This window comes from Tympanuchus pallidicinctus, unplaced genomic scaffold (assembly GCF_026119805.1).
Source record: "Tympanuchus pallidicinctus isolate F22 unplaced genomic scaffold, pur_lepc_1.0 scaffold3, whole genome shotgun sequence".
Classification (NCBI taxonomy): domain Eukaryota; kingdom Metazoa; phylum Chordata; class Aves; order Galliformes; family Phasianidae; genus Tympanuchus; species Tympanuchus pallidicinctus.
Window position 1 is genome coordinate 28,409,329 of NW_026294747.1, and position 13,347 is coordinate 28,422,675.

General features: G+C 34.8%; 1 protein-coding gene across 13 annotated transcripts in view; it reads right to left on the minus strand.

The window, feature by feature from the left end:
* GPHN (gephyrin) overlaps positions 1 to 13,347 on the minus strand; it is a 261,257-nt gene that overhangs the window by 75,993 nt on the left and 171,917 nt on the right. For all 13 annotated transcript variants that reach the window (XM_052695200.1, XM_052695198.1, XM_052695195.1 and 10 more), the window contains one exon: positions 12,658 to 12,792. In XM_052695200.1, coding sequence (XP_052551160.1) covers positions 12,658 to 12,792 — 135 coding nt within the window. The remainder of the gene's footprint in view (positions 1 to 12,657; positions 12,793 to 13,347) is intronic.

A 13,347-nucleotide genomic window follows, 5' to 3' on the forward strand; every position in this document is an offset into this window, starting at 1 on the left:
TGAAGAATAAAACCACTATAAATTCTACAAATAATATGATCATAGTATGCTGTAACTGGGAGTATCAGGCCTGACAAGTATCATTACTGATACCTGACAGAATGCAATACAGATTCCAGTTGTCCCTGTCCGAGAGATGTTAGCCACTGCTATCAAGTTTCCCAGTTAAAAATTATGCTGCCCAACCAGAAAATTTTAATGCCAGACCAATATCAGATTTTTCTTTTAAATATACAACATATATGACTTCTCCCACATATGTCCTACCTGATTACTCTTCCTTTATTATATAATTTTTTTCCTAGATGACGCAGAGGATAGAAGAAACAAATGAGGTAGAAGCTCAAAACACCTTGTATTGCTAGAAGCACACAAAATAAAACATTTATTTACATCCAGAGTTCTTTTCAGAATTGCTGAATCCAGTAAATAAACCTTTTCTAATGATAAATTCAACTGGTGTCATGTCAATTGAAGTAGAAAGGATGAAGACAATAAAAATGACATTACGCATATCCTTCTGCTTGCTGAGTCAAGCCTGAATGGAGCTTCCGTTACCGGATGGTTATTTCGCAGTGTATGCAAAACTAAGTCTCACGCAACCGAAGTGAAACCTTTCAAACAACTCCTCCTTTTCTTTGTGAAGTCCCACCAAGGAAGCCAAAGACTGAATGGGCCATGGAAATTTAACTATGCCTTATGATGGCCAGGACATTCCAGTAAAAGTTAGATTGCCACTTCGAGAACTTAAAAATGTCACAGTCAAAACACAGTCAAGATTTTCATTTTTTTTTCTTTTTTACTTACACTAGACTGGGAAGAAAATAACGCACCTAAACAACACATTATCTAAATATTTAGTTCTAATAGGATATGTAATAGTATAGTACACTGGAAACATTTATGAAACCTGTTGCTTTCCTTTGCTAGTCTTACTGCATTAGAATAGTAATAATTTTGAACTATGAAGAAAAACATCAGCTCTATAGTTTTGATGGAACTCTGAGTAAATCTCCAAGCAATTCCAGTACACTGACCAAGAAAAAAAACATTTAAAAAAAAAAAAAAAAGTCTCCTTTAGAACACAGATTTAACCAAGAGGAAAAAAAAAAACCACCAACCAACAATGATTAAAACACCCTCAAGAGGAAAAAGAAATCCTTATTGGAAAACAAAGAGACATGAGTTAGTGCAAAAACACTTGGCCCAGTATCCTGGTACAAATACTATCAATCTCAGAAAGCATAACACGATCAAATACAACCATTTTCAAATATAATGTTTCCAGTTTTGCTTTGAAAAAAATGAGAACTAGAAAAAAGAAAATTATTAAAAATAAATACTGATAATCTTACAAAATCTTAATTGCGTGGAGTCAGGACATTATAAAAAAATGCTATATATCACAGAATTGAGGGGAAAAGTTTTAAGAGACAGCTATACGCAAGCCCTTCACAGAAGAATACCAGTTTTATTCTTTTACTTACCAGTGTGGGTAGTGTGGCTACTCAAGTCGTTCTGAAGATTTAGGACTCAGAAATTAGTCTGGAGATAATGCATATAACTGAAATTATATCTTTCTCTCTTCAAAATACATAGAGAAAAATATACAAGATCTATAGATCACAAGTGATGAAATAATAAATGCTTGAAAATAAAAAACCAAGAGGAAATAGCTGAAGTTCAGCTCTTGTTTACATTCATGGCACAAACAATATGCATGGTAACATTTTCTAGGGGAACCTGGACATAACCACACAACTTGGTGTTTCTCAAGGGGTGAACCAGTGTACGGTGAAACTTGCATACACTATACTGGTTACATTCTGGGTATTCAGCAGGGTATTACTGGGGAAAAGAAAAAAGCAAAACAAAAATCAACAAAGAATACTCTTTTTTTTCATGGCAAATGCCACAGAAAGGAATTCAGGTGTATCCTTATTGCTGGTCAACTCCTGTCTAAAGTTCTAGAAGTTGGTCAACAAAACAGTATTTTAGGAAATGATCATGGATTATACACTCCTTACTTTTCAGACCCAACTACACAAGAATCCTATCACAGACGACCATTTGTAGCTACAAAAACCAGAATGAAAGATCGTGCACCTACATGTTCTTAATCAAAAGTATTTCTATGCCTATCCCCACCAGTAACTTGTGTGATCTAAAACTGAGTTCTTTGATTTTTCTATTCATTATCTGTTAAATGAAAAAAAATCCTTCCTTCTAAGCAAAATGTAGATCTAATAAGAAGAACCTGAACAGCAAAACTGAAAACACAACGTTCAGCTTCTGGTTTTATGCTTACTATGTATCATTTTTATATCACAATACAGCTAAATGGGTAGATAAAGAGAGAAGGCAGGAGCAACACTAAGTGATTACTATCAAAACATCTGAAAGAAGTGTAGGTTTTGGAACAATGTGAAAGAGTTGTAATGAAGTAAGAAATGTAGGAAACTGACAGGGTGTAATGCACTGACAGTTAAGACAAACATCATGTTTACATCCCTTTCTTATTCACAAGAGAGTAAGATAGGAGTCAAGAGTTAAGGATAAGCCACAGGTGTCCCTCCTGATCTTTGAAGCACAAGAGAATAATGATGGGAAGCCAGTGGAAGAAAATTCAGGAAGTAGGGAAACCAGACCCAAAGAGCAAGAAAAGACAGGCAATAGATTTATTAGAAGATGAATAAAAATTGTAATTACCAAAAACCAGGCATGTCATGTTTTCCAAGCACAGCTCTCATAGACATTTCACTATTATTCCTCTATCCTCTAATAGCATCAATATGAAATAAACCTGTTTATCCTTAGTTTTACTTCTGTAAAAAGAACTTATGAAATGGAATATATATAATTCAGCAGACATACTCACAGGTTATAAAGAAAAAACAAGTCTGAGACTCATGTTTTGTTTGGATGTATTTAAAGGAGAAGTTCCACAACAGCAGAATACTTAGCACTATCCATTTCACTTGGACTCCTTCAATTCCTGATGATAAAATCCTGCTCTTGCTATTCCTAAATTTCCCTGCTTACTGCTTCTGACAAGGAATTTTGCAACTTTCAGAAGCATGTTTTCATATCCAAATTCAGCAAAAAGCTGAATTTGTCAGGCTTTTTCTCTTTTTCTTTTTTTTTTTTTTTCTAAAATCCTGGCTAATACACAGTTTGACAAAACATTTTTTATGATCAAATTACTTAATTCTGAATACATTCAGCACCAACAATGGAAATTCTTTACAGCATCAATTTAAAAAGATGTTAAGTTCTATATCCTGTAATGGTCCAGGCATGCACTGTTGGAATCATGTTAACCAAAAGCAAGTGATTATTTTATATGGCATCCAAACAAAGTTCAGGTTATTTGTTGGACACATTAGAACTATGTAAAAACTAATCTCCCACTTGACCACGTTGTACTCCAAATCTATCTCTTTTCCCCAAGAGCTGTCAAGGCAGAATATGGAAAAACAGCAGTGGGATAAAACTTTCTCCAATCTAACATAGCTTAAAGAGAAGATGATTCAGAGAAAAAGTAGGTGTATGCATAAAAACAACATTAAAAAGATCTTCAAAATAAATATATTGAAAAAAACATTACAATGTACAAATGAGAAACTTTGAATCACAATAATTGAGAAAGCCCTCACGTGAAGTAGTAAAAACATGGATACCTAGGAGCAATTGGCAATATTTATCAAATGTCTGGATTTTCCTCCTGTTGATAACAGCACATTCAACTAGAAAAGAAAGTAGTCCACTGATGAAGAAAAATCAGAAAAGCTGTGTATATTATCACAATATTGTTTTAGAATTTTTTTCTCGAAATCTCTCATACCATTCACACTATCAGAACTGCATCTCAGAAGTATAACTCAACTGACAATTATTTCACATCAGCTGTCTAGGAACAAAGAACTCGGGTGTATTGGCCAGATCCCCATAGGGAAGTGAACACAAGGGAGATTACTATGAAGGTCTAAGATGCTTTTCTGACCCTTAGCAGTGTTTGTCAGAGTTCATGGTACTCAAGAACTAATGAGATAAAATGACTAAAAATACTGATATGTGCAGCATTTTCTACAAACTTTGCTTGCCTGATCAACAGCAGAAAATACTGTTACAGAAATGTACACTCTAGTTACAATTTTCTTCTCAGTGCTCTAGATAAAGCGAGCAGTTTTGACTTCTAACAAAGAGCTTAATGTATTTTTAATATTGTGGCAACTCAGGTTCTTTTAAGTTAAAAAATGCATTACATTTAACTTTTACACTTATGCATAAAAAAAAGGTTTGTAGTTGAAGGCAGTTTTACTTCTGGAATTTTAGGCAAGACAAGTGCCAATTAGTTGAGGCTTCCTGAATAAATGTGGAGTGCTTCCAAACAAACGGAAGAAATACTTCCATTACACAGATGAACATTCTCACACAATAAAACTATTCTCCTGTACACATTACACTAACATAAATGTTTTTATTAGGGCTGCTGCACTTCTTTCTTGCATATGATAAACCTACAGAAGTGTAATGTACTCAAATGCCAGCTGATGCCAACATAACATTATCATACCATCACACATTTTGTTCACACTATCCACTATCACTCAGACTATTCCATATGCAGATTAGAGAACAAATGCAGTCGATGTGGACCAAACAGTGGTACAAAGTAATGCAATTATCTTGCAGCTCTGCAGGTTAGTGCATGAATTTCACCAGCAGATCAATGCTTTGTTAATTCAGGTAACAGCAAAGATAATGTAACCACATGCTTAAACAGGAGTTTTGGTGATATACTGGTTATTTTACGTCCACATGTGGCAGCTTATTTCTTTCAAAATATCTACTGACTTCTGTGGAACTCAGTGGTGAGAAATCTACATAAAGTTGATAGGTAAAATGTGTAGCCAGGGCCACAAAAGGTTACAATAAATACAAACATTCCATATTATGCCACTATTCCCAGTAACTTAATATCCTAAATCTCATTTACACTGGACTTCTGGTCATATGAAAATTAGATCATTATTTCCACTACGCTGTGAACAAGTTAGTGCTTAAGAAAAAAATACAAACATGGTTAATCCAAGGCAGTAACACTGTTCTGAATTGCAAGTATATGCATCTCTCTCAAACTAACAATGGAGTTCTGAATGCACAGTTCTTTTGCCTTGCTGCCCTAAGTCGAACTGAAATTCTAGGAGCTGCAGTGTATATAGGAACATCCATATTTTAATAAGGGACAGTGTCCTTTAAACATTTTAGACAATAAGCTAGCTTCTATCAAATACACATGGGTGGTAATGGTGGAAGTTGTCACGTCAACAAAGACACTCACAAGCAACTCACTGGAGGGACAGCTATGTTATTAAGTGAATCAGCTAAGAAAGTTGCTCTCTGACAACTTGCAGCAACAGAATTAAGGAAAAGATGATGCATTAGTGCTCAATGTCATAAAGGAAAGAATCTATCTTTCTGAAAACAGATGGATCAGTAGGGCTTTAAAGGGAAGAGTAAATTTCTTTGAGGACAAGTGCATTTAAGTTTTGTTTTCAAATATCTGTTATGTCTTGTACTTTATCCTTTTTGCTAGGCAGAGATTTGGAAAATCTATGTAAAGCTTCTTGTCACGTATATTTCCTCCTATCTATGCCAGCTGAAGAGTTCAATTGTAAATCAGAAGTGGATGGGTTTGTAAGGATATCGGGAAAGAGTGCCATCATTAAAGTGATAGGAAAGATAAAGTTCAAGAAGTCCGATGATACCCTGAGAAGCTGAAGAAAAGGTGGAAAGATCCTGGATTCAGTTCACTTTGCAGATGCTTAGAACAATGTGATGATGAGTGGCTAGTGATCCATGTCTGTTTCTGCTCACTCTGATGGTACTTCTGAATGAAACTATTGTCCAAGAAGACTCCAGGTGAATTTTGTTCCACATGAACTTCACAAAGCAAATGAGACATGCAATGCTAATGCACAGAACTCCTAGCTCAAAGTGCTCCTCGCATTTTGAAAAAGCCTTTTTAGAAGAAATAAAAAGCAGGCAACAAAATAACTATAATGAATGATGCAAATTTAAAAGAGATGTCCAACAGCTGGCCTGAAATCTTGCCAATCTTGTCACTGGCTGTTATCGAGTGACCTTCATAAATCTTCTCTAAGGCATTCAGTAGGAAGGTCAGTTTGCAGTGTAGTAGCTGGAGAGAAATATGTTCCAAATGTGTTTGAATTTCTGACCTTCAAGATCCCTAATCTGTCACAGAGCTTTCCTGTAAATGCTTTTCTACAGTCACCACTCGTAGGTTCAAATAGAAAGCTCTTCACTGAAACATGCAGTTTTTCATAAATCTCAGCATCAAGAAATGCCTACAGAAATTCTTGTCAGAGAATATGAAATGGAAACGTGAAATCGATCAAAAATAGATAAATAACCACTTTATTTTCTTTCAAACAAGTAAATATATTGCTGAACTGAAGAAATTAAATTCTATTCCATGTTTTTCAAGCGCTTCTTTCAAATTGGTAGTGCATATTTTCAGGGAAAGACTGAAGAGTGTATTTCTGATGCGTTTCAAGGTTTCACTAGACTAAAAAAGTGGTACCTTGTAGCTCAGCTGTATGTAAAGCTGATTTCCATGAATTCAAGAACTGTTCTGGATGCACTAGATTAGTACAGATAACTAATTCACAACTATGCTAACACCCTCCATTAGCCACGCTAGACAAAAAAGGGAACTGACCTAAAACCACCACAAAACCTAAGTCAAGTAAATATTTCCACTGAAATTCAACTTTGAGCTTAAATTTGATGGCACAAGTCTTTATTCTGCCTCTCTGGACAGTTGTTGATAGTTTTATTTTGGAATTAACAGACAAACGAACAAACACGCAAAATCCCCTATATTTTTCAATTTTTCAGCTTTCTCCAAAGTGAATCCTCTAATTTTAGGAAGGATTTTAGCAGACTTTACTTTCATTATTTATAATGGTTTGCTTTTTGTGTGTGTTTTTTTTTTTTCCTTTTTGTTTTTTTTTTTTTCTTTTTTTTTTTTTTTAACTCCAGCACAGCAAGATGCTTCTTTCTTTGTTACAATGTCTCACTTCCAAATCTGTGCATTCTTATTTAACAGAGATCAGAGTTACTAAACAAAATTCAAACTGAAATAAGATGAGGAAAAAATGGCAATGGCTATATGTAAAATAATGTTAAATTCTAATCAGTAATGGATTTGAAAAATACTGCTGTACATTATTGAGGAGAACCTGGGAGGATACAGTAGCTTATATGTTAGCAAGTAGGATTCCTCATCTTAAACAAACCTGGCTACTTTCTACTCTGGAATACATTCTCCCAGTGCCATACCTTACTTAAAAACAAAAAACAAACAAACAAACAAACAAAAAACCCCTGAAAACACCTAGCAGAATAAAATATATATAGTTAAGCCTCTGTGTCTACAAACAGCCACCTTTTTTACAAGAAAAAGCAAGAACTCTTGCAGTACTTGGAGTGTGATTTTGTCTACCTCGATCATTCTAACAATTTAAACAACCCAAAAGCAAGTTGCAAGGCAGAAAATATAATAAATATAATAGTATATGCAAACTTCCAACTTACAACAAAAAAAACTTTACTTGGGAAATTAGCATAGGAATGTTGAAATATATTCACATACTTTCAATATTGTTTTCACTTTGGTGATCATTTTAAGAAGAAATAGCATACATCAAGATTTAAAAAAAGTAAAATTTATTGAATCTAATTTACACAAAATATCCAACTTATGGATAAAACTACAGCTTGCGAATCACATCCTGAACAGCATCTCATTAATTAATAGTTTCTGGTAAGCAACCTGATCTTTCTTCTATTGAAAAAGCAGTAATTGATAGAAAACCCAACCCTACTTCACATGGCACTTGTATACTAAAAAGTTCTGACACTAGACCAAAAACATAAACCATTACATTTAGTTTTAATTTTTAGCTCACTTGACTGAAAACTGGAACCAATGACTACTAGGTTCAGCATGAAAGTTAGGACTCATGACAAAAGGTGGCCAGAGCACCATTTTTAAGTTGACACGAACATGAGAAATGATCAAGATGAAAACCAAATATATTTCTTTTGTCACAGAAATAAGACTTCTCTGTCTTCTTCTCTTTTATGTTTAAATCTTTTTTTTTTTTTTTTTTTTCGGAATGCTTTTATTTCAGAAATTCTTTACAACTGAAACATTTACATAGACAAATTTAAAGATATGCTATTTTTCAGATTAAGAATATCAGGGCTTTAGGTGAACGTAAACAAGAATGATGACAACAACTCTTATTAGGAGATACAGAAAGTGATAAACTAGCAAAATGAAATCCACTGTGCTAAGAAGAATATGTTTATGGAGCGATGGATAGACAAGAGAACTGTTTTGCTAATATCTAAAACAACTCTGAAAATAAGACTTGCTTCCTCATTTTAGCAGATTCCTACAAACTCATGTAGGAACTAGAACTCTATCATGACTACAGATTTATAAACATGTATCTTAACAATACTAAAGGCTTTATCTGTTTCAGTTCAAATAAAAAACGATAGATAGGGGAAAGACAGATATCCACCTAGTAAAGAAAAGAAAAAGACAATTTTTCTTAAGCAGGATATAATGAGTGTAAGGTGTAAGGTAGTGAGATAGAAAAAACATCACTTTTAAAAGTACCATAATGAGTTTCTTAGGCTTCTTCATGATCAAAGGTACACTGAAAGGAACTCTGTACATTGAAGTAGAAGAACTGAGTATCAGTTAGACTGATGATCTTGGAAAGTGAAGCACTTTGAACACCTCTTGTCACTGAAATGTACTCCTGGTGATAATTTAAATCTTGCCCTTGGTCTTCTATATCTGCTTCATTTTACTCTGACACATAGTATTGGTAAAATAAAATACATAGTGATAACACCATTTATGTATGGGAGAAGCAAAGACTTGAAATGTAAAAAAATATAGGAAGATCTTACGATCTAAGCAACTATTGGAAATTATATAAAAAACTTGCAAGCCATATTGTTTCATCTTATACTTTTGTCATATAAATATTTCACAAATTCACTTGGCCTTGTTGAGAAAACATTAAAACTTTCAGAAGACTAAAACTACATTGTTAAACATAAAAATGTCACAATCACTACCATACTTAGGGCTGAATAACTGGAAAGGTGAGGACTGTCTGCGCAGTTTTCCCTAGAGTAAAACTTAAGATTGCCTGTCTATCTGAATCTTTCTACTATAAATAAGTTTTAAATGCTCTTCGAGCCACAGTGGATTTTGCTTAAAACTTGAATACAATTTATAGAAAAAGGAAGGCATTCCATGGAGATTTATTAACGCTCACACAAGAAAGTCTGCTTAGTTTTGGGGATGTACATAATGACAGTTGTCCCAGTGGACATTTGTCTTGAAAACCTCCGAAGAATTTATAGTGAAAAATACAGCACGGTTTGGGTTGGAAGAGACTATCGAGATCATCACCCTCCAATCCCTCTACCACAGGCAAAGACACCTCCCATTAGACACATCCAGACTGGCCCTGAACACCTTACCTCCAGGAAGGGGACACCTACAATCCTCTCTGATTCCTTCTTTTTTCAGGAAATGTAACTTCTGAAGACTGATTGAAATATACAGGTTCAAAATGACTATTCATTGTTTACTACTTTCTTACACATAGACTTTCAGAAAACATGGAAGATGAAGTATAAAAAATAAAGACATCTAAAATTAAATCTTCTATTTTGTGCCTGCCTACATGCTCTGCGTGTACACATAAACAACATTATTTTTTCCAAAACATAATTGTGAAAAGGTAAAGACTTTTCGTAACAGATCAATCAGGAGCATTAGTAATGCACTCTTTCATACCTTGTCTCCAACACACTCATGACTTAGTAACCTGCTACTCACATTTATTTAATATAGGTGTTCCCATCATTGTATAAGCTGCTTGTTCTTCGTTTTTTGTTTTGTTTTTTTTTTTTGTTTTTTTTTTTGTGAGAAGGACACAAAACTTTCTGCTGCTCAGCAAATTCAGTAAGAGAGATGTAAGGCTTTACATACATTTAGGACAAAAAAAAAAAAACAAAAAAATGGTGCAACAAAATAAATTGGAATGTTCCACAAAGAAATCTAGTGCCACTTATTCTCTGGCTAGAGCACCACTCAAAAAAGTAACCATAATCAAAGGAAATCAAATTGTTTTCTGATTAAACTTCCTCTTCTTTGTTTCAGTTCACATGCCCATGTTTAGGAGCCCTGAAGTGAAATCCTCAACCAGAAAGTCAGAATATGGAAAAGGTACACACTTGCAGATCAAAGAAATAAAAAAGCCGGAACATCAACTAGATGTTACGTTACAATTCCTTTTCATACACACTACTGTGTGAATCTATGGACTAAGAGATTTGGTATAAATTACATACAGTGCATTATTAGAAAGCTGGGATCCAGAAGGAAAAACATAGCAAGTGAAGATGTTTGGACATACTGACAATCTTGAAGAATGTGAATGAAGTGTATTTCTAGACAAATTCAGATGATGTTTGAGAAGTTGGGGGTAAATAAAAAGACTGAATAAAAGATGCCAAGAATAGTTGGAGTTTTCATTTTTCAAAATACATAAAAAACAAAGAGCTTTCTAACTGACAAACGAGTTTATGCTTCTGTGCAAAATACAAACTTCAGGTAATTGGAATAGTTGAGATTGTTGTTCACATTTATTTTCTTTCTGTTAACAGTTAAGTTTTCCTTAATTTTTCCTTAAAGCAGCTTGTACTACCCCTTCTGGAAGACATTAAAGAAAAGCTAGACTAGGTAGATGTCTCATGGCAATTCCTGTTTTAAAAGTGGTATGCTCGCTCCTATTTTGAACAAAACCGGATCTTGCAAGTAATACGTGAAAAATGGGGCTTAACACAAAACACTGAAGGGTTATGCAATTATAAGAGCTCATCTCAACTAATTTCCCAAAGAAAAGTTTTAGATTTTTTACTCGTTTCAAAATTGATGTAGTTTCCTTCTGAAGCCTCTGAATCTTTGAAGACTGCCTACAGCATGAAGATATTCAACCTTTTGATTTGCCTCGGCCACACATAGTGAAGAGGAATTGTCTTGAGCTGATGTTTTGCTTGTTGCTCAGTGATGGGTGCATACCTGGGGCTGGGCCAGGCCACTCCATGGGGAAGAGCAGGATGGTGGGACTAATCATTAGCTGACCTGGGCCACATGCAGGCCATAGGTTGGACATGCCAGGTCAAGAACAATACATTCTGCTTCACCACTGATAAGGTACACACTTTTCCACAGCCATACCTTCCTTAAAACACAGGGGTTTAATCTAGAGCTATTAACAATGTTGACACTATTTTATGCTTGTTATTGGTCTTCTTAGGTTTTCTTTGGATTTCTGTTTTGTCAAGAGGTGTGAAACTCAGTGCAGCTCCTGTTTTGTATTCCTCTTCTGCTCAAGAGTTTTAATGTAATAAGCTCTGAGTTTCTATTTTTAGCCATCAGACAAGTGACAGCTTTTTTAGTTATAAAAAAAAAAGGAACTGCATGCAGATATAATTCACTGAATGTCTTCTTAAGAAAAGCAGAATAAAGTGAAGCTTAGTATGCTGTCTATCAACATAATTTTGACTCTGTTACAGAGAAGGTGAGTATTGCATAAAGCTCTCCGACAGACTAAACCAAAACATTTCTATGGGTGGTTGCCCAAAAATCTTGTTCGCTAACAGAAAAGAATGAGACAGCAGGAAGAAGAATTAGCAGATGCTGGCATATCATTTTAGCAAGCAGAATAGTCTTCAAGGATCACAAATTAGACAAGGAAGAATGTTATTGTTCACCATCTGCTATGAGTTTATTAGTATGTCTGCATCTGGTACCACAAAAAGATCACCGTGACACGAAGACATAAGCGAATTCTGGCAGAGCTTTCTTCTGCTGAAAATAATCCTACTGTAGGTAGACATTACTGGCCTTGCCACTGGTCAATTCACTGTGTCCTTGATGTATGCAATTCAAGGTTTTTAGAAAGAGTTCACTTTAACAATTAAATGGCATAGTATAACCAGTAGAAGTGAACAATAATCCCACAAGGTTGGCATTAAAACTTTCTTACTATTAAATTTAGTCTCTTTTTTGTTTCCAAGTGTCAGGCAGCAAATATCTAAGGTTGAGCGAAATTAGTTGGTTTGCAACTTTCTTAAACTGATCAATAATAGAGCAGGGCAAAGAACTGCCCCAGCTCAGGCTAGAAATTTGTACACACCTTTTGTCAGCATAATACTACTTATTTAAAGTTGCTACTCAGTGGCAGGATTACCTATGTTCTTGGGGATATGAAACACATTCAAGGCATTAATGATTTCATAATCATGACTGATATCGCAGGAGCTAACATGAAACTTCAGTAATCATAACACGTTGGTAGACCCACATATTAAATCGTGCAGAAGTGCACAAGGAATAAAGTACTGTCTTGGATTTATCTATTACTGAGAATGATATATCCCTTGCATGCAAACCAATCTCTCTTAGCAGAAGCAGTACATTAATCTGATAGATCATATGTCTGAGCATGGAACTTGCAAGGTACTTACTTTTGGTGTTGGGCAGGATGCAGTGGAGAGACGAGAGGTGGCCTGGGCACGAGGAGATTCTGAAGGGGTAGTGCTGAGTGAGGCTGTATCACGTGGGAGCACCTGAACACCACGAGAAATGATGGAATCTGGAATCTTGAAAGAAGAGAGATGGAATTAAGAGTCAATAACATACTTTATTGAAAAAAGTATAAAATTTCCTCATATGCATTGCTAGCAGCAGTAACATTTAAGTTCTTGTAACTTCAGTAACAAACCCACTACAAATAAGCAAAATCATATCGTAACTGTAGAAGCACAGAAGAAATTATTTGCTTTGAAAGCCTTTGCATACGATACACTACTAAGATGTAACAGTAAGTAACAAGATTGTTTTTTCTCAGCACCCAATCCTTTCAGGTCCAACAATGACCAGCAGTGACTTCTACCATGACGCAGATGGATCTCATTTTTATCTGTTCCAAACAGAAAACCAATCATTAGCAATGACTGATACCATCTGAAGAAATATCATGCAGTAAATAAATTTGTCAGAAAAAATGCCATACAGTGACACTTCATACATTTCATTCCATATACTAAATTATTTATTTCAGGTACACAAATTCTTGATGTAAAATCTGTATTTGAATAACCTGCAGGCCTCTGTGAAGAGACTATAGGCAAAAGCAATAGAAAACTCCGTATAGA